This window comes from Microcaecilia unicolor, chromosome 13 (genome assembly GCF_901765095.1).
Source record: "Microcaecilia unicolor chromosome 13, aMicUni1.1, whole genome shotgun sequence".
Lineage (NCBI taxonomy): Eukaryota > Metazoa > Chordata > Amphibia > Gymnophiona > Siphonopidae > Microcaecilia > Microcaecilia unicolor.
In genome coordinates, this window is record NC_044043.1 from 89,338,053 (window position 1) to 89,366,046 (window position 27,994).

General features: G+C 41.7%; 1 protein-coding gene across 4 annotated transcripts in view; it reads left to right on the forward strand.

Annotated features, from left to right (window-relative positions):
* Nucleotides 1-204: 204 nt before the first annotated feature.
* PRDM2 (PR/SET domain 2) overlaps nucleotides 205-27,994 on the forward strand; it is a 108,117-nt gene continuing 80,327 nt past the window's right edge. Inside the window, exons 1-2 of one of the 4 annotated variants that reach the window (XM_030222057.1) lie at nucleotides 205-455; nucleotides 23,422-23,493. In XM_030222057.1, coding sequence (XP_030077917.1) covers nucleotides 23,485-23,493 — 9 coding nt within the window. In that variant the 5' untranslated portion in view covers nucleotides 205-455; nucleotides 23,422-23,484. Of the gene's footprint in view, nucleotides 456-955; nucleotides 1,164-22,139; nucleotides 22,162-23,421; nucleotides 23,494-27,994 lie in introns of those variants that run through there. The other 3 variants (XM_030222059.1, XM_030222058.1, XM_030222060.1) reach the window with 3 other exon arrangements.

Below are 27,994 nucleotides of genomic sequence, written 5' to 3' on the forward strand. Positions count from 1 at the left end.
ACCGTAGCCCAATCTCCCCCACGAAGCATTCCTGCGTCCGCCCCAAAACCACCCTCTCACACCGCTAAAACCGGCCGCTCGGCGCTCGTCAGCGGCGCCCCCACAAAGTGCCAAGTCTCGCGAGATGAGCCGCGCGGAGCCCTGTAGATCTCGCAGGCGCAGCTGCTCGTCGCGTGAGACGACCGGGCCGCCCGCGCGGCGGAAGAAGTTAACGCGATATCCGAGAGGTTACGCCTCCTCCTCTCCTGCTGCCGGCTGAGAAGGGGGAGGTTCAGGCGAGCCAAGGCTAGGCCAGGCCGCAGCAGCGGTCGCAGGGCGAGAAGGCGGAGCGGCTGGGCTCCAGCGGGAGGTGGGGGGAAGAGGATTTGAGGAGCGAGAGAGAGAGAGAAGTCCAGCGGCGTGGAGGAGAACCTGGGCCGGGTCGCACAGGCTTCGGGCTGCCGCCGAATTAAAAGGTTGGAGAAAGAAACGTTTGTCAGGCTCCAAGCGAGTGTCCCTTTTTGCTTTCTCTTGTGTGCAGATTGTCGCCCCTCCCCCCACCGACCTGGCTGCAATTGTTTTATTTTATTTTATTTTGAAGGGGGAGGGGGCTGAATATTTCTTTGGAAAACCGATTTTGTTTTCACCCCCTCATTTATTTTTTTTTGCAAACGTTACTGTTCAAGAGTTTTTCTCTCCCATTTACCCAGGAGCGGCCGAAATGGGACTTTGGATGGATCGAGGCTGCGCTGCTGAACACTTTGCAAAAGAATTCATTGATTTAAAAAAAAATATATATATATATATTTAATTGACAAAGAGTCTTCGTGTGTTAGCGGATTGATTGGAAACAGAAATGCACTTCCTGTTTTGAAGCTTGAAAAGTGACCCACCAGATCTAGCAAGGGATTATTTGGTCCACCTCAGAATTTCATAGCTAATTTTTTGATTTCCCTCGTATTCAGTAGCGGTTCAGGTTGGTGCAGAATCATCGGTGGCGAAAGATTGTGTTGGGAGCTTTTTGTTTGGCCATTCCTGTAACTGCTTCGTGTGAGACTGAAAAGGAAATCTTTAATCTTTCACTAAGCGTGCGTGCTGGCTGCCTCTTTTCTTTGGGACTTTACGTTTTTTTTGGTGTGGCAGCGGCACCCTCCTCTCGCTTGGTACCATAGCAAGGTATTTTTGTAAGTCTCGCATTAATCTAGGTTTATTGTTCTAAGGTTTTTGTAGTTGATGATTTATTGGTTGTACATCGCTCTGTTCTGGAAGATCATTGTAAAATGTGGCATAAGAAATGGAGCTTTTTAAAAAAAATGTATTTCAATTGGATTATACACTCCCTCAATGGAGCATCAAATAGTGTCAAGTAGGATGCTTATAGCAGTCTTCTTTCCTGGGCCTAGATTGTTAAAGCTTTTCACACATTCTTTGTCTATGGAGAGAGAGAGAAAAAGGGGGGGGGGGAAGCCTAGTAAATCAGGCCCTGTGTAAGGGTGGAAAAATCTGCTCTGGCACCTAGCTTCAGGTGCCTGTTGTTGCTGTCGCAAAGAGGTGGGACAAACCCCGGGGGGGGGGGGGGGGGGGGGGGGGGGCAGCAGGCAAACAAGGAAATTTAAAAAATAATAAAAATGTATAAAGTAAAACAAACAGATTTTACTGGTGCCTGAAATTTCAAAATATTTTTGGGCTGCTATCTGATGTCAACAATAAGAAAATATGCTTTTTGTTTCTTTGTTGATTAGGTGGAAATAAATTTTAGGTGCTATGCGGAAATTTTTTTTGTAGCAAGTGGAAATCTCTTTTCCTGCTTTTTGTTGTTGCTTGTTTTGTTTGACTTTATTTTCCCCCTCTTTCCCCAAATTCTGTGGTCTTTATTTTTGTTTTTCTGAATTGTAGACACCAGGTGCCAAATTTTTAGGTTTTGCTCTTGAAACAGAGTAAAGACAGTGATACCAGCATGAAATAATGTGGTTACCCTGTTGAATGAAATGTTAACTCCTGATAATTTGGTAAAGGTGTAATTTAAAAAAAAAAAAAAAACTTGTTTACTGACCTTTGTTTCAGGAAGGGGAATTTCTGTTGTATGAACTTATTAGGGAAATAAAATTGTTTAGAAGACTTTTCTGAGCACAAGAAAGAGGGGTGTATCAAATATTTTAAAGAGTGGTCTGCTTTTAGCACCTGTTCTATTCAAAAGAAAGGTTTATGAGTTTGTACTAGTGTGTGTGATTGGTTCATTTTTCCTCCTGTCACCGTGACTTATGACTCGGAAACTATTTCAGCTAGGGAGCGCAAACATTGGGGAAGGATGTGACTTTTTGAAATTCTGATGGGTGGGAAATAATTAGTTGAGGTGGTATGTGTCCAAGAAATGTATATCTCCCTACAGAACGCTATGTAACTTCTCATGCACACAACTGATGTCCCTTGAATTTGTTGGTTTCTATTTGTTATATTTAATATTGCATAAGGACATGCTGATTGCATTAGCACAGTGCTTTACTAGAATAAAAGCCCTGTCACATGGACTAGTGATGGGACTTGACATGTGTGAAACACTGTGTTTTTGATTGGTATGAATATCAGAGTGTGTATGCAGGTTGGTGTGTTTAGGAACTTGGTAGCTATTGTGGGGGGATTTTTATCGCTAAGGTAACAAAATTGAGCACCTGGGATTACAGTGCATTTTTTGCAACTTTTCATTTTGTTACTCTTTTTCCATTAATAGTTAATGCACTTGAAGGCGTATTTTCGAAGCACTAAGAGCCCTGTTTACTAAGGTGCGTTTAGTGTTTTTAGCGCGCCTACACTTAGAGCGCACGCGTGTATAGGGATATTGTAGGCACATAGTTAACGCGCGTTAAAAATGTTAACGCGCCTATAACACTGCTTAGTAAACAGGGCCCGAAGTGCTTTGAAAATGAGCCCCTTGATATACCACTCTTCTAAACAGAATGATTTCCAATAAAGCAAGAATAAAACTAGAAAATAACACAGAAAATATTCTTTCTAGTTTTAATCTTATTTTTTTTTATTAAGCATTAACAATGATTACAAGAAATCTCTTGCCATGTAAAAATGTAACGGATTAAACATCATTAGCATTCAAGTCAAAATATAAGGAAATACTATCTCATCCATTTCAAGTCCACAATTTGGAGAGAAAACAAGGTACAATTTCATGAAATAATTTTTTCACTAAATTCAGCACAAGAAGAGAGGCATAATAAGCCTGACTTTCCTATTACGGAGTTGATGTAGATAGGGCTACTAGTTGCTTAGGACTGTCAACCAGCTTGGAATCTAGAAAAGCACTCAGTTGAGTTGAATCATAGAAGATATATTTAACTGAGTTAATTTTTAACACACATTTACATGGAAAGTTTAACCAGAATAATCCTCCCAACTGTAGGACCCTAGGATGGAGTTTTAGAAATGCTTGACGTCTCTTTTGTGTTGTTCTAGCAATGTCAGGAAATATTCTAATTTTATTGTTCATAAAAAGTTCATCTCTATGACGAAAACATTGTTTGAGTACCTAGTCCCGGTCAGGTTCCAAGACAAAAGAGACTATTAATGTAGTTGGTGTCCCCTTCTCCTCTTCTTGAATTATTTGTGTTGAATTGAGTTTGTCAAATGAAACATCTGCTCCTTGTTCATTTTGATCCACTCTTACTTTTTGTTCCTCTTTTTTTATATGGTGGTAAATAGTAAATTTTTGACACAGGTGGATATGCTTGTTCAGGAATTTTAAAAATTTCTGACAAATATTATTAATGGAGCCACCGATGAAGTTTTAGGAAAATTAAAACTAATCAACCTAAGACTCTTGGCTCTTAGTTGGTTTTCCATATTTTCAACCTTTTGATGTAGTAAAACATTTTCTTTTATCAAATTATATTGTGTCTGCTGACATGACTTTTATATTTTCAATATTTGACAGTATAGTTTTCTCATTATTGCTTATCCTTATTTCTAAATTTGTAATCTTTTCAAAACGCTGGCTCTCTCCCTTGTCTTATCTCCGACGACGATGTTCGGCGGTCCTAGGCTGGCAACAGACCCCTCTGCAGGAAGCACTCCTAGGTCAGTGACGCTGGGTGTCTCCTGACCCTGCTGCCGACCCCATGCCGGCATCTTCAGAGGCCTCCGTTCTTCGGGGCTAAGAGTAGTCTCTGCCTCTGGCTGGGGAAGTGAGGAACCTCCTATCGCCCCTTCCAGCAACGAGGAGCTTGACCCCGAACTTCCTGCAGGCTCAGTAAAGCGGTCCATCGGACCCAAGGATCTCGCAGCTGTGGAGGGTATCACTCGCTGCTTACCCCTCCGTTTTGGCATTGATTCAGGTATTTAATATTGAGTTTAAGGAAAAATGGGTAGAAAGCCGCTTTACAGCATTCTCTTCAGGACGCCATCTTGTCTCCCCTCGGAAACTCTTTAATCTTGTTTTATTGTAAACCACTTTGTTTAGAAGAGTAGTATATCAAAGGCCCTGTTTACTAAGGCACATTAGCATTTTTAATGTACCTACTACAGTGCAGTCTGCTTAAGTGCAAGGGTCTGGACTAAAGAAATACATGCAGTTAACCGGAGCGTGCACTTAACCGTTGTGACCCAAAAAAGCTTGACATCTGATAAACATATGTACGGTACTGTTTTATACGTACAGTATACAGTCTCCGTTAACTGACGTTAGGCTTACTTGAAGTAATCAGTCATAGTCCTCTGTACACTAGTGTGTCTGAGAGTTTCATAGACTACGTCTATCAGACGGTAAAATCTGTCATAGCACTGGCATCCAGTGGCCTCCAGATAGGCCCGCACAGTGTTGAGACTCTCCAGCGCTCTTGCAAAAGTGACAGGAGATTTATTTTTAATTATTTAGATTTTGCTCACACCTTTTTCAGTAGTAGCTCAATGTGAGTTACATTCAGGTACACTGGATATTTCTGTGTCCCAGGAGGGCTCATAATCTAAGTTTGTACCTGAGGCAATGGAGGGTTAAGTGACTTGCCCAAGATCACAAGGAGCAGCAGCGGGATTTGAACTGGCCAACTCTGGATTGCAAGACTGGTGCTCTAACCACTAGGCCACTCCTCCACTGTTGAATTTGTTGAATTTCATCAGCATGTGCCTCGCTGCCCATTTCATCATCTGTTTCATCATCAGCCGTTGCCTGCGTGTAGGCGCATATCTCGACATCAGTGCTGTCATCAGCTGTTTGTAGATCGTAATCAACAGCTACGTAGTGATGAAACTCCTCTTCAGTAACACCAGCTGGGATGTCAACAGCCTGTTCATCTGACGCGTTTGCAACAGCTGCATCTGTTTCGTCCCTCTCCACATCCTTAACAAAGCTTGCCCGCTTGTAGCAGTTCAAAATGGTCACCTGTGTAACATGATTCCAGTCTTCTTTCTGCATATGTAGGCAATCCAACAATGATAGATTATGAGCCAGTTCAACAGCACGTTTATCCTTGCCAGTCTGGACATCCATAATGCTCATCAGACTACGTAGCACAAGAGCCCAATAATGTTTTTTGAAATTGGCTATTATGCCCTGATCCGTAGGTTGGATCAGAGAGGTAGTGTTTGGTGGCAGGAAGACCACGAGGTGCAAACTCGTTCAAGATGGTAGGAAGAACTGAAACAACCCAGTTTTCAGAACCAAAGTCATCAGCGTCTCGTTTCTTGCCATGCTGTTTCTTGAATTCTATATTGTTCCTCGCCTTCCATCTTTCCTACCATCCAACAGTGGCTTTGAATTCAGTTAGTCCAAGACTTTCAGCTAGCTGATTAGCTTTTTCCATAAGCAGTGGACCACTGTCAGGAAACTGTCTGCTCCTGACTTGAGAAAACCACCGAAGAAGAGCATATTCTACCTCCTCAGCTTTTCCCGCCCGTTTCCTGTGTGGATTTGTATTGTTTTGCCAGTCTTCCAGAAGCTGATCTTTCTGCTTCAAGATACGTGAAATTTGACTGGGATTGACACATATTCTTTAGCAATAGATGCTTGACTTTGTTTTCTAATGTTTTAAGAACTTCTATTCATTCAGCCAGTGTTAGTCTTACAGTTGCGCGATGACAACGACGACTCCAGTGTACACTCTAACAACTTTCTTTCGCTTAGTTAACCAATGAGATTTCAAATTTATCGCCCCTTTGTCTTGTGCCAATCGGCTTCCATATTCCCTGCGTGCGTTTATGCAGAGTCTTTCCCACAGAGGAGCGGTCTTAAACCATGCATATAAGTGATTCTTGCACTTATCAGTGGTGCACTAAACCGAAGTTTGTCCCCACAGAAATTGATGGTGCCAAAAACGGGACCGAAGTACGGCATGCAGTGAAAAAGAGCATTCGCTTATCGGACGTGTACTTAAATGGAGTGGAGGAGTGGCCTAGTGGTTAGGGTGGTGGACTTTGGTCCTGGGGAACTGAGTTCGATTCCCGGCACAGACAGCTCCTTGTGACTCTGGGCAAGTCACTTAACCCTCCATTGCCTGCTGCATTGAGCCTGCCATGAGTGGGAAAGTGCGGGGTACAAATGTAGGTTGGTTAGCGCGCACGCTAACTGTGTAGGAGTGTACACAACGCGCATACAAAATGTTAATGCACCTGTAACGCGGCTTAGTAAACAGGGCTCCAAGTGTATTAAACTATTAATAGAAAAAGGGTAATAAAAAGAAAAATAGCAAAAGAATACAGTGTAATGCCAGGTGCTCAATTTCTTTCCGCATTCTATTTTTCCTTTTTTTCTCCTATCATGGATATTTCTTTTGAAGTTATTATAATCTTTACATTTTAAAAAATAAAAGATAAAAAAAAAAACTAGAAAAGAACACCAGTATAAAAATAGGACAGCACAAAAATCACACTTACAAAGGAACACACCCAACATCATCCTACAGGCCTGTGACAATGAGGTGTATTTTCAAAGCACGTAGACTTACAAAGTTATGGAACTTTGTAAGTCTAAGTACTTTGAAAATGAACCCCAATATCTGCATAAGTTACTTTGTTAGTGCATACTTTTTAAAGTACAAAACATCAGGGCAATTTTACTAAAAAATGGTAAAATTTGTAGTCACTATGGCTTATCACAGTACTGTGTAGCACCTGCAAAATTTTACATGGCAACCAGTGAGGACAGAACCAGCATTTTCTAATTGTGGTCCCACATTAAAGTCCCAATTAGCAGTACCTGGTGGTAAGTGCTCCTGTATTAACTGTATGGTATAGCCAGTTAGCTATCTGTGTTAACATTGTTGTGTGCTGGCTAATGCTTCTACACATTGTTGCCCATGCCACACCCCTGACACTAAAAGCACTTAACATGCTGTAAACTGCAGTGTAGCTGCTAAATTACTGCAGAGCCCCTTAAGGTGGCTTTTCATTTGCAGTTTATGCATGGTTTACTGTGCATTAAAGGGGAGATTTTATATATATATATATATATATATATATATATATATATATCTGCGTGGAAATAATTTTTGCCTAAGTGTATTACATAACATTTTGCATGGTATATAGAATACGCTTAGTTGCTTAGTTGATATTTATTTTTATTACATTTGTACCCCGCGCTTTCCCATTCATGGCAGGCTCAATGCTGCTTACATACAGGTACTTATTTGTACCTGGGGCAATGGAGGGTTAAGTGACTTGCTCAGAATCACAAGGCGCTGCAGTGGGAATAGAACCCAGCTCTCCAGGATCAAAGTCCACTGCACTAACCACTAGGCTACTCCTCCACTCTATAGGGTGTTGGAAGAGAGAATTTCCCATGATTTACATTTTTCTCATGATTCTTTCTGCAAAATCTACTTGTTTTGATTGCTTTTGAAAGCAGAAGGTAGCCTTGCAAGCCCTTGAGTGCAGGTTGTGAGAAACAGCAGAACTGAACGTGAAGCACATACTGGTGTTCTTAAAGCGGTTATGCTTAAAAAAAACAACACACATTGGCATCTGTTACTTGCATCTAAATATAAGTATTCAGAAAAATTATTTAAAACGCTTATATATAGGCTGCAGAAAACAGATGCTGTGTGCTTCATGTTCGGGTTTTACCAGGCGTGTGTGCACAGGAGCTGAGTTTACCACTGAACTCTTCTGCACATGTGCCAAGCACAATCCTCCCAACGAACTGCCTAATGCTCAGAGTTGATCGGTTCCGGCACTATTTTTATAGTGCTATTCAGAATAGCACTGGAGTTTTGATCATCTGCCCCTAGGAGGAAAAAAGCCTCAACGAGAGACACTCGCCTATATTTCCAGCAAGAAAAAACTGACTGCAATGCTATCACTGGCATTAAAAAAACCTCCTGTGTATTTTACTTTAATCATTGTTCTTGAAATTTGTCTCTAGTTGAGTTAACATTTAAAGAAACAGAGTACTTAACCTCTATCGTGAATATAACCACTCTGAAGAAGCTACCGCACTTGCCAGTGATATAGTATTGTAGCCAGTTTTTTTCTTGCTTGAAATGTAGGCGAATGTGGCTCATTGAGGCTTTTTCCTTCTAGTGTTTTTTTTAAACTTGGGGTATGGTGCGTTTCATTAGGTGTGAGTATTTTCAGAGAATTCAGTGTCTATTAAACTCCACTTCCTTCTTTATTGAGATTATTATATAAATTGCCAAGTGCCTTAATTTCCTTATTTGTATTTATTTATGTACAGGTCTTCCCATTTTATGAATGCTGCCCATAATGTTTATATTGGCTCAGTAGCATGTTATCTTTGGTTTAGAGCATATTGTAACCATGGCTCAATTTAGGATACAGTATGTTTCCTGTACCCTTTTGTATAGATGAGATGTCCTAAATGTGCATTTACATTTTTTAAAAATTACCCCCAAAGTATTTTGACTTTGAGAAGCCAGTAATTTCATTTTCTATGAAACTGGAAATGGCTAGAAAACATTTGAGCATTTTGAGATGGGGGTAACTAGTGAGGCAATCAAATTTGCTGATGACACAAAGTTATTCAAAGTAGTCAAATTGCGGGAAGATTGTGAAAAACTACAAGCGGACCTTACGAGACTGGGCGTCTAAATGGCAGATGACATTTAATGTGAACAAGTGCAAAGTGATGCATGTGGGAAAGAGGAACCCAAACTATAACTACGTCATGCAAGGTTCAGCGTTGGGAGTTACGGACCGAGAAAGTGATCTAGGTGTCGTAGTTGATGATACGTTGAAAACTTCTGCTCAACGTGTTGCTGCGGCTAGGAAAGCAAATAAAATGTTGGGTATCATTAGGAAAGGGATGGAAAACAAAAATAAGGATATTATTCTGCCGTTGTATCGCTCCATGGTGCGACCACACCAAGTATTGTGTTCAGTTCTGGTCGCCGCACCTCAAAATAGACATAGTGGAATTGGAAAAGGTGCAGAGAAGGGCGACAAAGATGATACAGGGGATGGGACGACTTCCCTATCAGGATAGGCTGAAGAGGCTGGGGCTGTTCAGCTTGGAGAAAAGGCGGCTGTGGGGAGATATAATAGAGGTCTATAAGATAATGAGTGGAATGGAACGGGTCGATGTGGAGCGTCTGTCTACTTTTTCCAAAAATACTAGGACAAGGGGGCATGCGATGAAGCTGCAGTGTGGTAAATTTAAAACGAATCGGAGGAAATGTTTCTTCACTCAACACGTAGTTAAACTCTGGAATTTGCTGCCGGAAAAGGTGGTTAAGGCGGTTAACTTAGCGGACTTCAAAAAAGGGTTGGATGGCTTCCTGGAGGAAAAAGCCATAGAATGTTATTGAATGGACGAGGGAATACAGTATACCTAGGATGGGCGGGACAAATTGCTTGTTCTTTTGGCCGCTGTCGGTGACAGGGTGCTGGGCTCGATGGACCCTTGGTCTGTCCCAGCATAGCGATGCTTATGTACTTACGAGATTGTGCACTCATAATGGCCTCTCTAAAGGTTTAAGGAAGATTTGTAATAAGTTCTAAATTTTAGCATAAAGAAACTAATATTTTGATTTGTTCAGTAAATCAGTAGTAAAATAATAGCTAAAAATGTTTGAAGAGCTCAGACGAACTTTGAACCTGTATAACCTTGAAACAAGTATGATGTGTAGTTGTGGAATGGTTTGCCAATTGCCATTGCCTGTAGGGGCATCAGACTTTTCTAATTTCAATGTTGTTAAAGGAGCCAAAGTTGTCAATTTTCCCATAAGAATTGCATGGAGGTGTTGGTCTAGAATTTTCTGTAATGTCACATATAGTAACATAGTAAATGACGGCAGATAAAGCCCTGTATGATCCATCCAGTCTGCCCAACAAGATAAGCTCATTTTACATGGTATGTGATACTTTATACCCGCGTTTGATTTGTCTTTGCCATTCTCAAGCTTGGATCCATTCCTTCTAAACAGGATTCCTTTGTGTTTATCCCATGCACGTTTGAATTCCATTACCTTTTTCATCTCCACCACCTCCCGCGGGAGGGCATTCCACATATCCACCACCCTCTCTGTGAAAAAATACTTCCTGACATTATTCCTGTGTCTGCCCCCCTTCGACCTCGATTCATGCCCTCTAGTTCTACCGCCTTCCCGTCTCCAAAAAAAAGTTTGTTTGCGGATTAACACCTTTCAAATATCTGAATGTCTGTATCATGTCACCCCTGTTTCTCCTTTCTCCAAGGTACAGTGGGGGAAATAAGTATTTGATCCCTTGCTGATTTTGTAAGTTTGCCCACTGACAAAGACATGAGCAGCCCATAATTGAAGGGTAGGTTATTGGTAACAGTGAGAGATAGCACATCACAAATTAAATCCGGAAAATCACATTGTGGAAAGTATATGAATTTATTTGCATTCTGCAGAGGGAAATAAGTATTTGATCCCCCACCAACCAGTAAGAGATCTGGCCCCTACAGACCAGGTAGATGCTCCGAATCAACTTGTTACCTGCATGACAGACAGCTGTCGGCAATGGTCACCTGTATGAAAGACACCTGTCCACAGACTCAGTGAATCAGTCAGACTCTAACCTCTACAAAATGGCCAAGAGCAAGGAGCTGTCTAAGGATGTCAGGGACAAGATCATACACCTGCACAAGGCTGGAATGGGCTACAAAACCATCAGTAAGACGCTGGGCGAGAAGGAGACAACTGTTGGTGCCATAGTAAGAAAATGGAAGAAGTACAAAATGACTGTCAATCGACAAAGATCTGGGGCTCCACGCAAAATCTCACCTCGTGGGGTATCCTTGATCATGAGGAAGGTTAGAAATCAGCCTACAACTACAAGGGGGGAACTTGTCAATGATCTCAAGGCAGCTGGGACCACTGTCACCACGAAAACCATTGGTAACACATTACAACATAACGGATTGCAATCCTGCAGTGCCCGCAAGGTCCCCCTGCTCCGGAAGGCACATGTGACGGCCCGTCTGAAGTTTGCCAGTGAACACCTGGATGATGCCGAGAGTGATTGGGAGAAGGTGCTGTGGTCAGATGAGACAAAAATTGAGCTCTTTGGCATGAACTCAACTCGCCGTGTTTGGAGGAAGAGAAATGCTGCCTATGACCCAAAGAACACCGTCCCCACTGTCAAGCATGGAGGTGGAAATGTTATGTTTTGGGGGTGTTTCTCTGCTAAGGGCACAGGACTACTTCACCGCATCAATGGGAGAATGGATGGGGCCATGTACCGTACAATTCTGAGTGACAACCTCCTTCCCTCCGCCAGGGCCTTAAAAATGGGTCGTGGCTGGGTCTTCCAGCACGACAATGACCCAAACATACAGCCAAGGCAACAAAGGAGTGGCTCAGGAAGAAGCACATTAGGGTCATGGAGTGGCCTAGCCAGTCACCAGACCTTAATCCCATTGAAAACTTATGGAGGGAGCTGAAGCTGCGAGTTGCCAAGCGACAGCCCAGAACTCTTAATGATTTAGAGATGATCTGCAAAGAGGAGTGGACCAAAATTCCTCCTGACATGTGTGCAAACCTCATCATCAACTACAGAAGACGTCTGACCGCTGTGCTTGCCAACAAGGGTTTTGCCACCAAGTATTAGGTCTTGTTTGCCAGAGGGATTAAATACTTATTTCCCTCTGCAGAATGCAAATAAATTCATATACTTTCCACAATGTGATTTTCCGGATTTAATTTGTGATGTGCTATCTCTCACTGTTACCAATAACCTACCCTTCAATTATGGGCTGCTCATGTCTTTGTCAGTGGGCAAACTTACAAAATCAGCAAGGGATCAAATACTTATTTCCCCCACTGTATATGTGTTCAGGCCAGCAAGTCTGTCATACAGTTTGCAACGCAAATCCCATACCATTTTTGTAGCTTTTCTTTGCACCGCTTCCAGTCTTTTTACATCTTTAGCAAGATACGGCCTCCAAAACTGAACATAATACTCCAAGTGGGGCTTCACCAATCACTTGTAGAGGGGCATCAACACCTCCTTTCTTCTGCTGGTTATACCCCTCTCTATGCAGCCTAGCATCCTTCTGGCCTCGGCCGTCGCCTTGTCTCTTCACCTTTAGATCCTCAGACACCAACACCCCAAGGTCTCTCTCCTGAGTCGAGCTTACTAATCTCTTCCCTCCTATCCGGTATCTCTCTTTTGGGTTTCTGCACCCAGATGCACCCTTTATACTTTATACTGTGAAAGGGCAGAAGAAATGGGATATTGTTGCAAATTTTTTCTTTTTTCTTCTTGTGGCCTTTTTTTTTTTATTTTCTTTATTTATAACTTTTTACATTTACATATCAACATAAATGTATTGAAAATACAAGAAATATGATAATCCAAACAAATAATTAAAAGGAAATATTTCTCTGAACTCTTTGTCCACAAATCAACAGAAGATCCAAGTACTAGGAAAATAATAGTACAGGAAAAAATGTAAAAATGAAATTTCAAGAGCAAACATAACCCTGATAGTCTACACAATAGCATTTACCTCACTGGGAGGCAGTTAAAGGTTTACCCACACTTTCTTGTGCCTCAATAAATTGTAACAATTTTAAAGGTTCAAAGAAAACATAATTATTTTCATTTAATGACACTAGACATCTATATGGGAATTTTAATTGGAAAACCGCTCCAAGCTTGAGAATTCTAGTCTTATAGGACAAGAATTCCCTTCTTTTTTTCTGAGTGTCTCTAGCTAGATCTGGAAAAATCTGAACCCTTGAACCCAGAAATTCCGTATTTATATGGCGAAAATAAGTCCGGAAAACATTGTTTCTGTCCATTTCTAATGCGAAAGTGACTAAAAGTGTAGTCCGTTCAGTCACTATATCCAAGGAACTTTCCAGAAAATGGGTCAAGTCTAGGTCCGGTGCAGCCCGAGGTTGTCCAACTGTGTTCTTTATTCCAGTTATGTACTGGGCCCTAGCGACAGGTGGAAAAGCTGTCGCTGGGATCCCAAGTATCTCTAGAAAATATTTTCTCAACATGTCCAAAGGGGCAATTAAAGGAGACTTCGGGAAATTAATAAATCTCAGGTTGTTCCTACGACTTTGATCTTCTAAGTAAACAATTTTACGAGCAAAAATGTCTCGTTCCTTGACTAGAGTGGCTGATAAATTTTGAGACTTAGTAAGTTCTACCTCCAAATTCTGAACTCTTTCGGCCATATTGTTTTGCTTTTCCTTTAAATCAGTTATTTCACCCCCAAAAGAGTTAGAAATAGATTGTAAAGAGGTGTGGATACTTTGGATTGCGTCCCAGAGCGCTTCAAGCGTTATTACAGCCGGTTTAACTTTTCCTCGGTGTCCTTCAGGAGTCATCTCGCCAGCTATAGATGAAGAGAACACTTCTTCTGTAGTAAAACTAGTTGGCGTCGAAAATACAACGGGAGCTCCCAGCACAGTTACCAGGGGCGGCGTTCCACCAATCGCTCCAGTCCCCTGTGCCTCCGTCGCATTCATAGTTACTCCTGGTCGAGGAGGGGCTCTATTTGGGGGAGGACTCAACGATACCCCCTCAATGCTATGGTCCGCTTGAACACAGGCGGACCCTGCAGAACCAGGTTGTTGCTCACGGAGGACCGTCACTCCATAAGACTCCAAGACGGTCTGGCGCTCAGCGGGGTTCACAGCAGAGCTCAGGGAGGTAAGAGCTTTAGCTTTCCCCTTTCGCTTCCCCATGATGTTAATTAGGGAAACTGGCGTTCGATCGACCAGGAACTCAGGAGCTCTGATCCTCACGTCCTTTCAAGACGCCATCTTGGATCTTACATCAAGCGGCCTTTTTTTTTTTTTTTGAATGGTGGTCCTACTGTGTTCTCTTTCTACCAGTTAATTCTTTTGTATCCCTCTCCTATCCTCTCTTTTTAGATTTTTTTTTTGTTTTAGTTTGTTGATATCCCTTCTAAATCCCTGCTTCCCTTTCTGTTTAACCAAGAGGTTCTCAACCCAGTCCTCAGGACATACCCAGTCAGTTGGGTTTTCAGGATACCCTCATGAAAGAGAAATTTCTGTACAGTGAAGGCAGTGCATCAAATTTCATACATATTCATTGTGGCTTCAGACTGGCTTAAATGTGTCTCAAAGACTGGGTTGAAAACTCCTACTTTAACTTGAAGATGATCTACCTACTTCAACTAATTTAACTCTGTGGTCCAGTGACTGGCTCTCTTTTCTGGGCCAACTGCCAACAGACGCCAGGCTTAAGTTTAGTGAACAAGAGTTTTATATACTTCAAATATTTTCTATTTGATCAACTTAAGACTGTTACTAAGTCACTCATTTCACAATTGGATTATTGCAATATCTTACACGTGGGGAGTTCTGAGAAAGTTAAATAGTAATTGTAAACATTACAAAACACCTTGGCTAGACTACTATGAGATGCTCAGAAGTTTGATTGGGTGACCCCTGTGGTTACCGATAAATTGTGCAGACTTCTAGTATTTAGGAGAATTCATGGTTTAGCTCCACTTTGTATGTCTCAGTTATTAATGTCTCCCTCATTAAGGCTTCTTTCATCAAGCCGCGCTTGCGGTTTCCGCTCGGCAATGCTAACGAAGCCCATTTAAATCGAATGGGTTTTGTAGGCATTACAGCAACAGGAGCTGCTAGCATGGCTTGATAAGAGGCCCTAACTAGAACACTGCATAATGGAGACCCAACTAGTATTTTGTTTTCCATCAGCAAAGGGAATCAAATCCCAAGTGGATATTTATCTTGGCCTTTTTTTTAAAGGTAGCAAAACTTGGAACACTTTACTGTTAGACATCAGATCTGAAATTGAGTTTTTGTCGAGAGTTTACCCAGTTTTTACGGTCCTTTATCATATTTGCATTGAACCAATATTTTTGGTATTTGCGGAATATAAATAGTTGTGCATTTCTTGTGTAAAGTAGCCAAGCCTCTTTGAATTTTGGTTGTCTAGTGAGTTTCTGACTATCTAAGATGTATATGCATTAATGACTTTCTTTTGCTTTGATAATAGAAACCAGCATTTAAATAGTTTGGACAGATGTTCTGCAATTTACTAACCTGGATTTTAATATTAGTAGTTAAATGAACCTGTTTCTTTGGATACTATTTTTATGAAGATTTCATTATGGCAGATCCTTAGAGCGTGGAAAAATGTTTCATCAGTGGTGCAGCTGGGGCTTGCATAGTGTTCCAGACTGCAAAATCTTGGCTGTAGTTACGGAGTTTCCACATTCTGGTATACATAGAACATCACTCCACATCTTTACATTTGTGTTTATTCTGCATGTGCCAGGTATTTTTTTTTCTCGATTTGGTTTTTAAAAGCCTGGTTGAGATTTGAGTTGATTTATGTATCTTAGGACATTTTTTCTTTATTCCATCCATGTCTTCTAAATAGATCTATTTTGATAAAGTACTGATATTTTACCAATCAATATTTTCCTTTAACAAGCTAGCCATAAAGTTCTCTAGAGCCATGAAATCTTGAATGCGTCAAAATAAAAGAAAGTGAAATATATTTTATGTATTAGGCCAGCTTAGTAGTCAGTGGCGCCATACAGAGCAGGCAATGGGTAGAGGGAGTGTATTATTATACAACAGTAGTATCTACCAATTTAGGGCCCTTGTGCATGTTCTCCTTTCCCACAAATGACTAGGCTTAGGGCCCCTTTTACCAAGCTATGTCAAAAGGGGGCCGGCATTGGTGTGTGTTGTACACATGCGCCGAGGCCCCCTTTTACCGCAGCTGGTAAGTCTCGCCTTCCTGCAGGAAATGGCCGTGCGGCAAGTAAAGCACTTGTGCGGCCATTTCGGGGAGGGAGCCTTTATTGCCGCCCATTGAGGTGGTGGTAAGGGTTCATGCGTTAACCTCTGGTGCTACAAAAATATGTGTGATTATATATATGTGTGTGTATATATATAGATGATAGATATAGATAAAGATAGAGATATATGTGTATATATATGTATTTTTGGGTGAAGTTTAAACTCTTATTTTTCGTCACTGTACCATGATTCTCCTGTTTATTTGAAGAATGCTATTCAGCAATTTGTACTGTCAAGACAGTTAAGCTTGATGGTTGCTGGAAACTTGGTTGTACCCGCTTTGAATTGTTTTTGTCTGGATGTGACCAGAAAAGGGACCTTTTAGATTACTGGCACCTCAGAATGGAGCAAGTTACCATCTGGACTGAAACATGAGACTCTCTTATTGGCATTTAAACGTCACTTGAAGGCCCATTTGCTGCGTTTGGCCTTCCATGTCACTGTTGGACATATGTAATTTAATGCCTGGGACATTTTTTTTCCCTCTCCCACATGGGTTGCAAAGGAGGCTTTTGTTGTATTGATGATACTTGTATGTTTTGTTTATTTTTGTGTGTTTTTTTAAATACCTCGCCCTGGATAAGGGTGGGTTATAAATAATAAATCTAAAGCTATATATTTTCTTATGTGCTCCAAATGAGCCACAGAGTCAGTGTGATAGTGTGTGATCAGTGCAGCTGTTTTAAATATATAAAGTACACAGGAAATTTGTGCAGCTTTATGTTGTTTCTTGGCCACCACTGAGGTCTGCAGGAAACTCGTATTGGCCTAACCTATTTGCTGTACCTTTTATTTTAAAAGACGGAAATTCTATGAGAGCAGATAGTAACTTAAAATTTCAGATTTGCCTTGGTTTTAACGCATGAATTAATAGCTAGAATGATACTGCAAAAAGCCCTAATGGCAAATAAAAGCGTACTACTAATAAAACAATTTTATTTAAAACATGTTGCTCATAAATATATACATATAAACACAAATCAGAGAGAGAGAAAAACATACATAAAATAACAACATACCAGTTTATTACATACTAGTAAAAAAAGGCCCGTTTCTGGAGCCAATGAAACAAAGTTAAAAGTAAAAATGAAATCAAAAAGCCCCCCCCCCCCCCAATTTGACTCCAATAAAGAAAGGGAACTTATTTTAAAAATAAAATGGGATGATATGCCTGAAAAAAATGGTTTTGCAGAAAAGTGATACTTGACCCCCCCCCCCCCCAAAGAACAAATCAAAACATAAAAAGGGTGGGGCAGAGGAGGGACATGTTCAAAGACAATGACATGGTCATTAGAAACTTAAAAGTGATCATCAGACAACCTTATAAAATGGTAACATTTGTATGTACACAGGTAACATGTGAGACCCACCAAAAATATACAATCAAATAAAATAACAATAAATAATCACTAATAGAAACATTGATTGTATAATTACCGATTATAAAACACATCAACCACTAGCCCAGGAATATGAGAACCATATGAAACATATCCCTCAGAAAAAAGAGTTATCAAAATTATAGAAGCACACCTGAAATATATTTCTTGAATAAGGCCAAAAGTATTAATAGTAAAAACCAACCTTTCTTTTTCAAGCAGAAGTAGGCGGTTCATATTGTTGCCTCTCCAAGATCTATGAAGAATGCATACAACACATTCTTAAATCTTCATAGAGATGGTTCATGCTTTGACAGTTTACCATTAAAGGTGGTTCCAAATGGCCTTTCTTAATGTAATACTCTTTAGCTAATCTTGTGTAAAACTTATAGTTTTGCCAATATAGAGAAGCTGACGAGCAAACAATGTGCAGTTTGCTCCTCAGTGATTTCAGAACATACATAGTAACATAACATAACATAACATAGTAGATGACAGCAGAAGAAGACCTGCACGGTCTATCTAGTCTGCCCAACAAGATAAACTCATATGTGCTACTTCTTGTGTATACCTTACCTTGATTTGTATCTGCCATTTTCAGGACACAGACCGTAGACGTCTTGCCCAGAACTAGCCCCACCACCCAAACACCAGCCTCGCCTCCTAATCTCAGCTAAGCTTCTGAGGATCCATTCCTTCTGCACAGGATTCCTTTATGTTTATCCCACGCATGCTTGAATTCCGCTACCGTTTTCATCTCCACCACCTCCCGTGGGAGGGCATTCCAAGTATCTACCACTCTCTCTGTGAAAAAATACTTCCTGACATTTTTCTTGAGTCTGCCCCCCTTCACTCTCATAGCAGGAGTTGAAGGAGGATTGAGAGAATGGACTAAGGGAAGGAGAGGTGGAGGTGACTTGGTCTTAAATTTGTTCTGATTTTTAAATACGGTGGGGCTTTTTATCAGCTCTCTCATTTTGTGGACTCATTGATTTATTCAAGTTTACTCATACACTGTATATTAAACGTTTCTTTTTGAAACTTTCAGCTAAGCCTTCTGGCTTTGACTGGGAAATTTTTGTTTTGTGACCAAATGATTAGAACGTTTTCTATCATTTTTGATTCCAAAGAATGACAAGAAGTGGGAGTTACTTTCCTTCTCTAATTATGACACTACAAATGTAGGGCCCTGTTTACTAAGGTGTGTTAGTGTTTTTAGCGCGCCTACACTTAGTGTGCGCGCTAACCGTGTAGACGCCTATAGGGATATTGTAGGCACGTACATGGTTAATGCACGTTAAAAACATTAACGTGCTGTAATGCTGCTTAGTAAACAGGGTCCATAATTTGTTGGCCTCGATATTATCTGTTCCTCTGATCCTGTTCCCACCCTCCTACTGTCATCCCTTTTATCTGTCATATCCTCAGTCTTTCACTTTCCACTGCGACTGTTCCTTATGCCTTCAAACATGCCGTAGTCGCACCACTCCTCAAAAAGCCTTCATTGGACCCTACCTGTCCTTCCAACTATTGCCTCATCTCCCTCCTCCCTTTCCTATCCAGGATACTTGAACGTGATGTTCACCACCGTTGTCTTACACTTTCTTTCATCTCAATCTATTCTTGATCCACTTCAATCTGACTTTCGCCATCTTCATTCAACTGAAACAGTGCTTGCTAAAGTCTCCAATGACCTGTTTCTGCTCAGATCCAAAGGTCTCTATTCTATCCTCATCCTTCTGCTTTTGACATTGTTGATCACTGCCTACATTGTGATACGCTGTCCTCACTTGGATTTCAGGGCTCTGTTCTTTCCTGGTTTTCTTCTTATCTCTCCCATCGTACTTTTAGTGTATACTCTGATGGATCCTCCTTCACTTCTATCCCACTATCAGTTGGTGTACCTCAGGGATCTGTCCTAGGTTCTCTTCTTTTCTCCGTTTATACTTCTTCCCTTGGTACTCTGATCTCATCCCATGGTTTTCAGTATCACCTTTATGTTGATGACTTCCAGATCTGCCTCTCCACACCAGAAATCTGAAACTAAGCATGCCCAAGTAAAGCTCCTTATCTTTCCCCCTAAACCAACTTCTCCTCTTCCCCCATTCTCTATCTCTGTGGATATCACTCTCATCAGCTCATATCCTTGGGGTTCACCTTTGACTCCTCTCTCACCTTCTCTACACATATTCAACAGACTATAAAACCTGTCATTTATTTCTCTATAATATCACCAACATTCATCCTTTTCTTTTTGAGCACACTACCAGAACCCGTATCCACACTCTTATCACCTCTGGCTTAGACTATTGCAACTTGCTTTTCACAGTTCTCCCACTAAGCCATCTCTCTCCCCTTCAATCTGTTCAAAATTCTGCTGCAGTGTCGCAATGCTCATATTAGCCTTCTCCTCAAGTCACTTCATTGGCTTCCTATCTGTTTTCTGCATACAGTTCAGACTCCTCTTATGGTCTTACAATTGCATTCACTCTGCAGCTCCTCAGTACCTCTCCACTCTTATCTCTTCCTACACTCCACTCTGAGAACTCCGTTCACTGGTGAAATCTCTCTTATCTGTACCCTTCTCCTCCACTGCTAAGTTCAGACTCCATTCCTTTTATCATGTTGCACCAAATGCCTGGAATAGATGTCCTGAGCCCGGTACGTCAAGCTCCATCTCTGGCCCTCTTCAAATCTAGGCTAAAAGCCCACTTTTTTGATGCTGCGTTTAACTCCCAACCCTTACTCGTTCAGCCAATGTTTTATCATTTCCACCATAGTAATTCCGTTATCCCTTATTTGTTCTCTTTGTCTGTCCTAATTAGATTATAAGCTCTGTCGAGCAGGTATTCATGTGCTGTGTACCTCTAGTAGTGCTATAGAAATAAGTAGTAGATAAATAACACCCCAGAAAGGTTTATCATCAAGGAAGTTGTCTGGACCCCATTTCCTGAAAATGGTCTGTGCTGTTCTAAAATTGATTTTCCAGAGCAGATGCTGGTCCATCCTGTCTCCTTTTTGGAGCCTGCTTTGTTTAAAAAAAGAACCCCAAAACAAATAGTAACTAATGGTGAAGGTGCCTATTTTATAAACTGGGGCCAATCTTTTTTTTTATTTTTTTTATTTTTAGTTTCACTTTTTGACTTTCGTTTTTGTCATATGGGTAAATGTGTCACTGGCATAGATTCCAGCTTAAAAAGTCTTGGCATAGTCTGTAACATAGTAACATATAGTAGATGACGGCAGAAAAAGACCTGCATGGTCCATCCAGTCTGCCCAAGACAAACTCGTGTGTATACCTTACCTTGAATTTGTACCTGTCCTTTTCAGGGCACAGACCATATAAGTCTGCCCAGCAGTATTTCCCGCCTCCCAACCACCAGTCCCGCCTCCCATCACCGGCTCTGGTACAGACCGTACAAGTCTGCCCTCCCCTATCCTCTCCTCCCAATCACCACCCCCTCTTCCCCCCACCTGCTCCGCCACCCAATTTCAGCTAAGCTTCTGAGGATCCATTCCTTCGGCACAGGATTCCTCTATGCATATCCTACGCATGTTTGAACTCCGTTACCGTTTTCATCTCCACCACCTCATGCATTTCTCTTTTGGATATTGACCATATGACAGCATTATACTAAGTATTTTATTTATTTTTTGGCTTATATGTTCAGTGTCAGATTGAAGCCATTCAGTCCTAGCTATGCCACTGTAGGGTCCGATATTCAAACGGGTTTAACCGGGCAGGATATCCACAATTAATATACATGATACAGATTTGTGAAATTTTGCATTGAGCTTCCTGAAATTGGTAACATATACACACTGCAGGTGATTTAAAATTCTATAGCATGGTTGATAGTCTGTCAATGTGTTTTTATAAAAGCCACATTGGTAACCAGTTGCAATTGCTCCAGTCTGTCTTAAGGAATTGATGTAAACATACAACCCAACTCGGTCATTGTGGTATTTTGGAAGGAAATTTGCTAGTGGTGCTGTCTTGTATTGAGGCCAAATTGACCTGACAACTGAAAAAGCCCTAGCCAATGGTGATAACCACTCATGTGGAATAGATTGCTTCCTGATTTAAGAGGGAAAGGGATTGGAACATGATATACTGCCTTTCTATGGTTATAATCAAAGCGGTTTAGATATTACATACAGGTACTTATTTTGTACCTGGGGCAGTGAAGGGATAAGTGACTTTCCCAGAGTCACAAGGAGCTGCAGTGGGAATCAAATCCAGGTTCTCAGGCCACTGCACTAATCACTAGACTATTTTGTTAATATTGGCTTTAACTTCTTCTGAAATATTATTTTCAGAGTCTTCTAAATAAACTGTTCATTTGCTTATTCATTGTTTTATGCCATTGGATTTATTCTTTTGCTATGTTTTTTTTTGTTTTGTTCAGAGTATATTGTGTATTGAATATATCATAACCTACTGAGGGCTGGGGTTTTCCCCCCTGGATTGGCAAACAGTATATATTTGCAAAGTAATCATTGTGGATGACCTGAAAATCAGACTGGCTGAGTTGAGCAACTCTGCAATACAGGTATTGAAAATAAGAGGAAGGGCATAGTGATTTGTTTTTAATTGCCAACTACCCCCCCCCCCCCCCCCCCCCAGTTTACAAAGTTGCATGGCAACACCGACACAGCTCATTCAAAGTGAGTGGGCTGTGTCGGCGTTAGCGTACCGGCAGCTGCTAGCGTGACTTTGTAAACGGGGGGGGGGGGGGGGGGGGGGGGGGTAAAGTTATTTATTAGTGTTGTAGCAGGAGTTCATTTCTATAGTTACAGAATAGGGTTTAAACAAGTTAAGCTAAAAGTAAAGCTGTAGTCAAGCTTACAGTAATGTATGTTTTATTATGAAAAGGGGGATAGTGCTGGGAAGACTTATACGGTCTGTGCCAGAGCCAGTGGTGGGAAGCGGGACTGGTGGTTGGGAGGCGGGGATAGTGCTGGGCAGACTTGTACGGTCTGTGCCAGAGCCAGTGGTTGGGAGGCGGGGCTGGTGGTAGGGAGGTGGGGATAGTGCTGGGAAGACTTATACGGTCTGTGCCAGAGCCGGTGGTGGGAAGCGGGACTGGTGGTTGGGAGGCGGGGATAGTGCTGGGCAGACTTGTACGGTCTGTGCCAGAGCCAGTGGTTGGGAGACGGGGATAGTGCTGGGCAGACTTATACGGTCTGTGCCCTGAAGAGCACAGGTACAAATCAAAGTAGGGTATACACAAAAGTAGCACACATGAGTTGTCTTGTTGGGCAGACTGGATGGACTGTGCAGGTCTTTTTCTGCCGTCATCTACTATGTTACTATATGTTACTATGAGTAGAGAATATAAAGAGGAGATAATAAAGACGATCTGGTTTAATAGAAAAGGCAACAGCTTAGCAGACTAGAAGACCACCCTTTGAATGACACTGCATTAATACTGTAGGAGGGCTTAATTAATTTTGTTGTATTTTTCCGTCTGTGCTGCTTCACAACTATCTTGAGAATTCAGCTGGGAGATTATGCAAGACCTGAACTTTGCTGAACGCAGAAAGATATGTAAATACAATGTGTGTATTATTATGATCCAATTTACACATGCTTCATTTTTTAAATGATTGTTTCCTTTGCTAGCAATAAGGACCGTTTGGTAATCATCCAGTGTACTGTAATAAAATTTTGGCAAATGTATATCGTGTTCATGACCCAAGGATACCAATAGCAGAGTGTTGTTTTTTTTTTCTAGTCCGTTTGGGCAACTCAAATTCCCTGTAGGCTTTTTAATCTCTGAACTCTTTTTTTTTTTTTTTTTTCTTTTTAGAGCTCATGTAATTGAAGGAGTGTTATTTGGTTGCCTCTTTACAGAATACAAGAGGAATTCAAAATGAATCAGGTGAGTCTTATATTTAAGATTACTTCTTTTTTTAACTCTTTATTTATAGCTTTTAACAAACATAATTCATTTTTGAGTGTCAATACACAAAAAGAAAAAGTAATTCACATGTAACCTTACATCTAATGTCGAAATTTTCTTCTTACTATCGTCCACAATATTACAGTAAATAGTGATCCAAGATAAGGAAATAAAATTATCCTGCTTATTTAAACAGATACATCACAAATTAACTAAGGAAGGTTAACTCTAGCCTGCTATACAGTGGTACATATGGGATTAGACTTGTACACTAACCTCTTCTTTGCTAATTAGAAATTCTTCTAACTGCTTTGGGTCAAAGAATTGATATTGCTTTGATTGAAATTTTACTCTACAAACACAGGGAAACCGCAGAAGGAAGTCCGCTCCCACTGCTACTGTTCTAGCCCGCAGCAGTAGGAACCTCTTACGCCTCCTCTGCGTTTCCCTGGAAAGATTTGGAAAGACCCTTATCTTTGAACCCATAAACTCAGAATCTAAATGCCTTAGAGTTAGTTTGAGAACTGCATCTCTATCCATTTCTAACGCAAACGTTGCAAGCAGTGTAGTTCTCTGTGTAATTACTTCAAGAGATGTTTCCAGGAATGCAGTTAAATTCATTGCCCCCTGTAAAGGTACATTTTCAGATGATTTAACATCTAATTGAAGGTAAAATGCTCTAGTTATGGGCGGCAAAGATGTCTCCTGCATTCCTAGTATCTCTACTAAATATTTTTTAAGCATTTGGACTGGTGAAATTAAAGGTGATCTAGGAAAATTTAAAAAACGAAGAGACAGTCTTTTAGCTTGATTTTCCAGATATTCCAAACGCCTAAAGGAAAAATTTCTCTCCTTAAATGAAGCCTTTTCGAAAAGTTCCAATTTTTCAATTTTTTCAGTCAGTTTTTTTTACTTCGGAGGTTTGAGAAAGATTAATTTGTAGTTGGTTCAATGCAGTCTCTGATAGTGCTTTAATTGTCTCTGTATTTTGAGAAATTAAAGTTTGTAAAGCATTCCGAGTGGTAAAAGTCAAGTCCCAGAGTGACTCTAAGGTCACTACGGCAGGTTTTACTATCTCTCCCAATAAAACAGCCGGTTGGGGGGCTTTCACAGCCTGCTCCAAGATACTCACAGTTTTAGACAAAACTGGTTGAATTGTTGTTATTTCTAAATCTCTCTGGCTGTCTGCTCCAGCTCTTCTCTCCCGCAGGCTCCCTCCCTGATCACTCTGTTTACCATTTCGGTCCGAGGTATCGGCTCAGCAGGAGGTTTTCCCTTCCGGGTTGAGGAGGTGCCACACGTACAACAGGGCTCAGGGAAGCCCCGTCTCCACTGCTGTTCAGCAACGAAACGCTGACTCGAGCAGAGGGAGTAGAAGCCGACATGGAAACAGGCACTGCAGTAAAGCTATCCAACGTCGTCTGTTTGAGCTGAGGAGTTCCACTCAGGGCAAGGGGAGCCTCCCGAATTTTTCCTCGCCTTTTTCCCATCACATGGAGGGGGTAAGGTGCTCGTTCCAGCGATAGTCGGTCTGCCTTAGGAGCGTGTCTGTTGACGCTTCCTATACCGTCGCCATCTTGGATCTCTAGAGCTACCATATTTAAGATTACTTCTAAAATCCTGGAAATACACCAGGGGCGTAGCCAGACACCCAATTTTGGGTGGGCCTGGGCCCAAGATGGGTGGGCAGAAGAACTCTGCTCTGTCTCACAAGTGATTTTTTCTCTCTCTCTTGCATGCCTTATGGTCTCTCAAACATCCCCCCTCCCCCGCATACCTTTTAAATTGATTTTCACTGGCAGTGAGAAGCAACTAATACACACTGCTCATGTTGGCCCCACAGCCTTCCCTGATGCAACTTCCTGTTTCCACATAGGTGGGAATACATCAGAGAGAAGGCTGTGGGGCCGGTGCAAGCAGTATGTATCAGTTGCTTCTCGCTGCTGTTTACAAGGTACGTAGGAGGGACAGCTGTTGGGAGTTTTCAGCTGGTGGGACTTGGGCATCCCTTCCAGCCACATCATAGGTGTGCTGCTACTGGTTGGGCCTGGGCCCACCCAGGCCCACCCTTGGCTACACCACTGAAATACACATAGAAACATGACGACAGATAAAGGCCAAATGGCCCATCCAGTCTTCCCATCCTCTGTAACTCCTAACTCTTCCTTTTCCTAAGTGAATCCCACGTGCTTATCCAATGCCTTCTTTAATTCTGACACAGTCCTTGACTCCACAACCTCCACCGGGAGGCCATTCCACGCTCCCACCACCCTTTCCGTGAAATAATACTTTCTTAGATTACTTCTAAGCCTATTCCCTCTTAACTTCATATACTTTCATAATGAGACAAAACGTAGAGTGCTACCACAAATTTTCTTAATGCTTTCTTTTTTTATAGTTATTTCAGGCCTATCCTGTTTGTTAGTTTGGCCTTTTCAGTATATTTTATATTTGTTTGAAGTTGGCTATATTCTTGGGTTTTTATTTTATTTGCTACATTTACCAAACTTGTCATGTGGATTATCCTCCATTGCTTTTCATTTTTAGGCCCTTTTATGCTCCATCAAGAGCACCTGTTGTTGAGGATCTGTTAGTATGCATGAAATTTTTTTTTTTAGTTTTAGACTGAAACTAAAAGGTCTTGACCCTGAAGCTTGGGGGATGAGTACCATGAAGTGTTGGCAGGGTTCTCATGCCTTACTAGAGACTCGCGGGGAAAGGCTGGAATGCTGATGGGATTCCCAGCCCACACTGGCACAGGAAAGGAAGGTATATCTGGTAGCTCTGGAAAATCCACAGGCCTGCAGGGTTGCCCTCCTCTGCTGACTGAAGAGACACTTGTCAGAGGGGAGGGGAAGGAAGGGAACAAAAGGTAAGAGAGGGGAAGGTGAGATATATAGAAGGGGATGACTTGCATATATATACTCACTCATTCGCTCAGACTCATCCACCTATACGTCCTGCTTACATCCACTTCCAAAATATTTAATTTGTAAACTCAGATCTTGCGTAGAGAATTTCATGCATTTTAGCAGGAATTTTCCAGCTTATGCAGTTAGGGCATTCTCTTGTGATATCAGCAACTTAGAACTTTGGGTCTCCACTTAGATTCTTCTGTGTTCAGATGAAATAAAGTTTAAGAGCAGCCATGTGCTCAGAATATGTGATTTCCCGTAAAGTGTCAATTCAGTATGGTAGGTGGGAACAGTGTCTCTATAGGACAGAGGATGGCAGGGACTGGAAAAGAGAAAAATACAGAATTTTCTAGAAAACGTTAAATATATAGCAAATAATTTCATTTGACAAGAAAAGAGAGCTTTTGAATGGAAGGGAAAGGAAGAGATCAGGCTATGATTTCTGGCCAATGTTCTTTAAGTGGAAATAGCTCATTAAGGGGCCCTTTTACTAAGCTGCGGTGCTTGCCGCAGGATAAAATCCACTACTATGGGGCGCATTCAAGCATCCTGCGGTAGTTTTGGCATTTGCTTGTGCTTTTCAAGCACTAAAAAATAACCGTCTGATATTCAAATGAAAATGGCCGCTAATATGGCACTTAAGTGGCTATCCAGTGTAAACTTCCTCCCTCGCCGGTAGGGCTGGGCCACCGTCCCGGGCTTAGCACTCCACTCTCAGTCACCGCAAAGTAAACACCTCTCCAATGCCAGTTGAGGGAAGAATCCCTTTTATTGTAGTCCACATCCACAGCACATGAGCAAGTTTAGGTAACCCCCTCCCCCAGTCTCAAAACCCCAAAGAAACAGTCCCAGTACTTCAGGAGTCCTTTGTACCCCGTGGGCAACGGATAGGCTTCTCCTCCTTCCCTCCGAAATAAACACTTTTACCTCCAGTGATTTCAGTAGCTTTAGTTCTCAGCAGTACCAGTTCAATTCTGCCTTTTCCGCCCCAACCAGGAAACTCCAATCTTTGAGGTTCCCTGCCAGAGCAGTGCTCCTCCCTCTGCACAGCAACAAACAACCCTGTGGCCTCCCACCCACTGCTCTTCTCTCTAGACCAAAGTCTCTTATCTGGACCCCTCCACCTCCATGCGTTCCTCCCCACTGGGTATAAAAGCAGGTAGATCGGTCTCACTCACTTTCCATTCCATGTCCTTTCTCTCCTCTCTCTCCCTTTCCTCTGCCCCTCTTCTCTTCAAAGCCTCCAGTAAAGCAGCCCTCTCCTTCTCACAGGTGGCAGAAATTTTGTACTGATTCTTAAGCCAGGGAAACTGATTCCCTTGGTTCATGCGCCCCCTCCTGGTAACTACTGCCTCTCCATTCTCCTCACTGCTGCTGCTGGTGCCAGCTCCTGGAATCCGATCCGGGTTTTGGGTCCCACCCCCTTCCCCTGCTGGATTCTGGGTAGGGTAGTTCTGGCTCCCCCGGCTTCAAGAGGGGTTCCCGGTGTCCTGTCCTATTACACTGGCAATATTCAATGATGGATAGCTAGTTATTTTGCACTAAATATCACTGTTTAGTGGCTT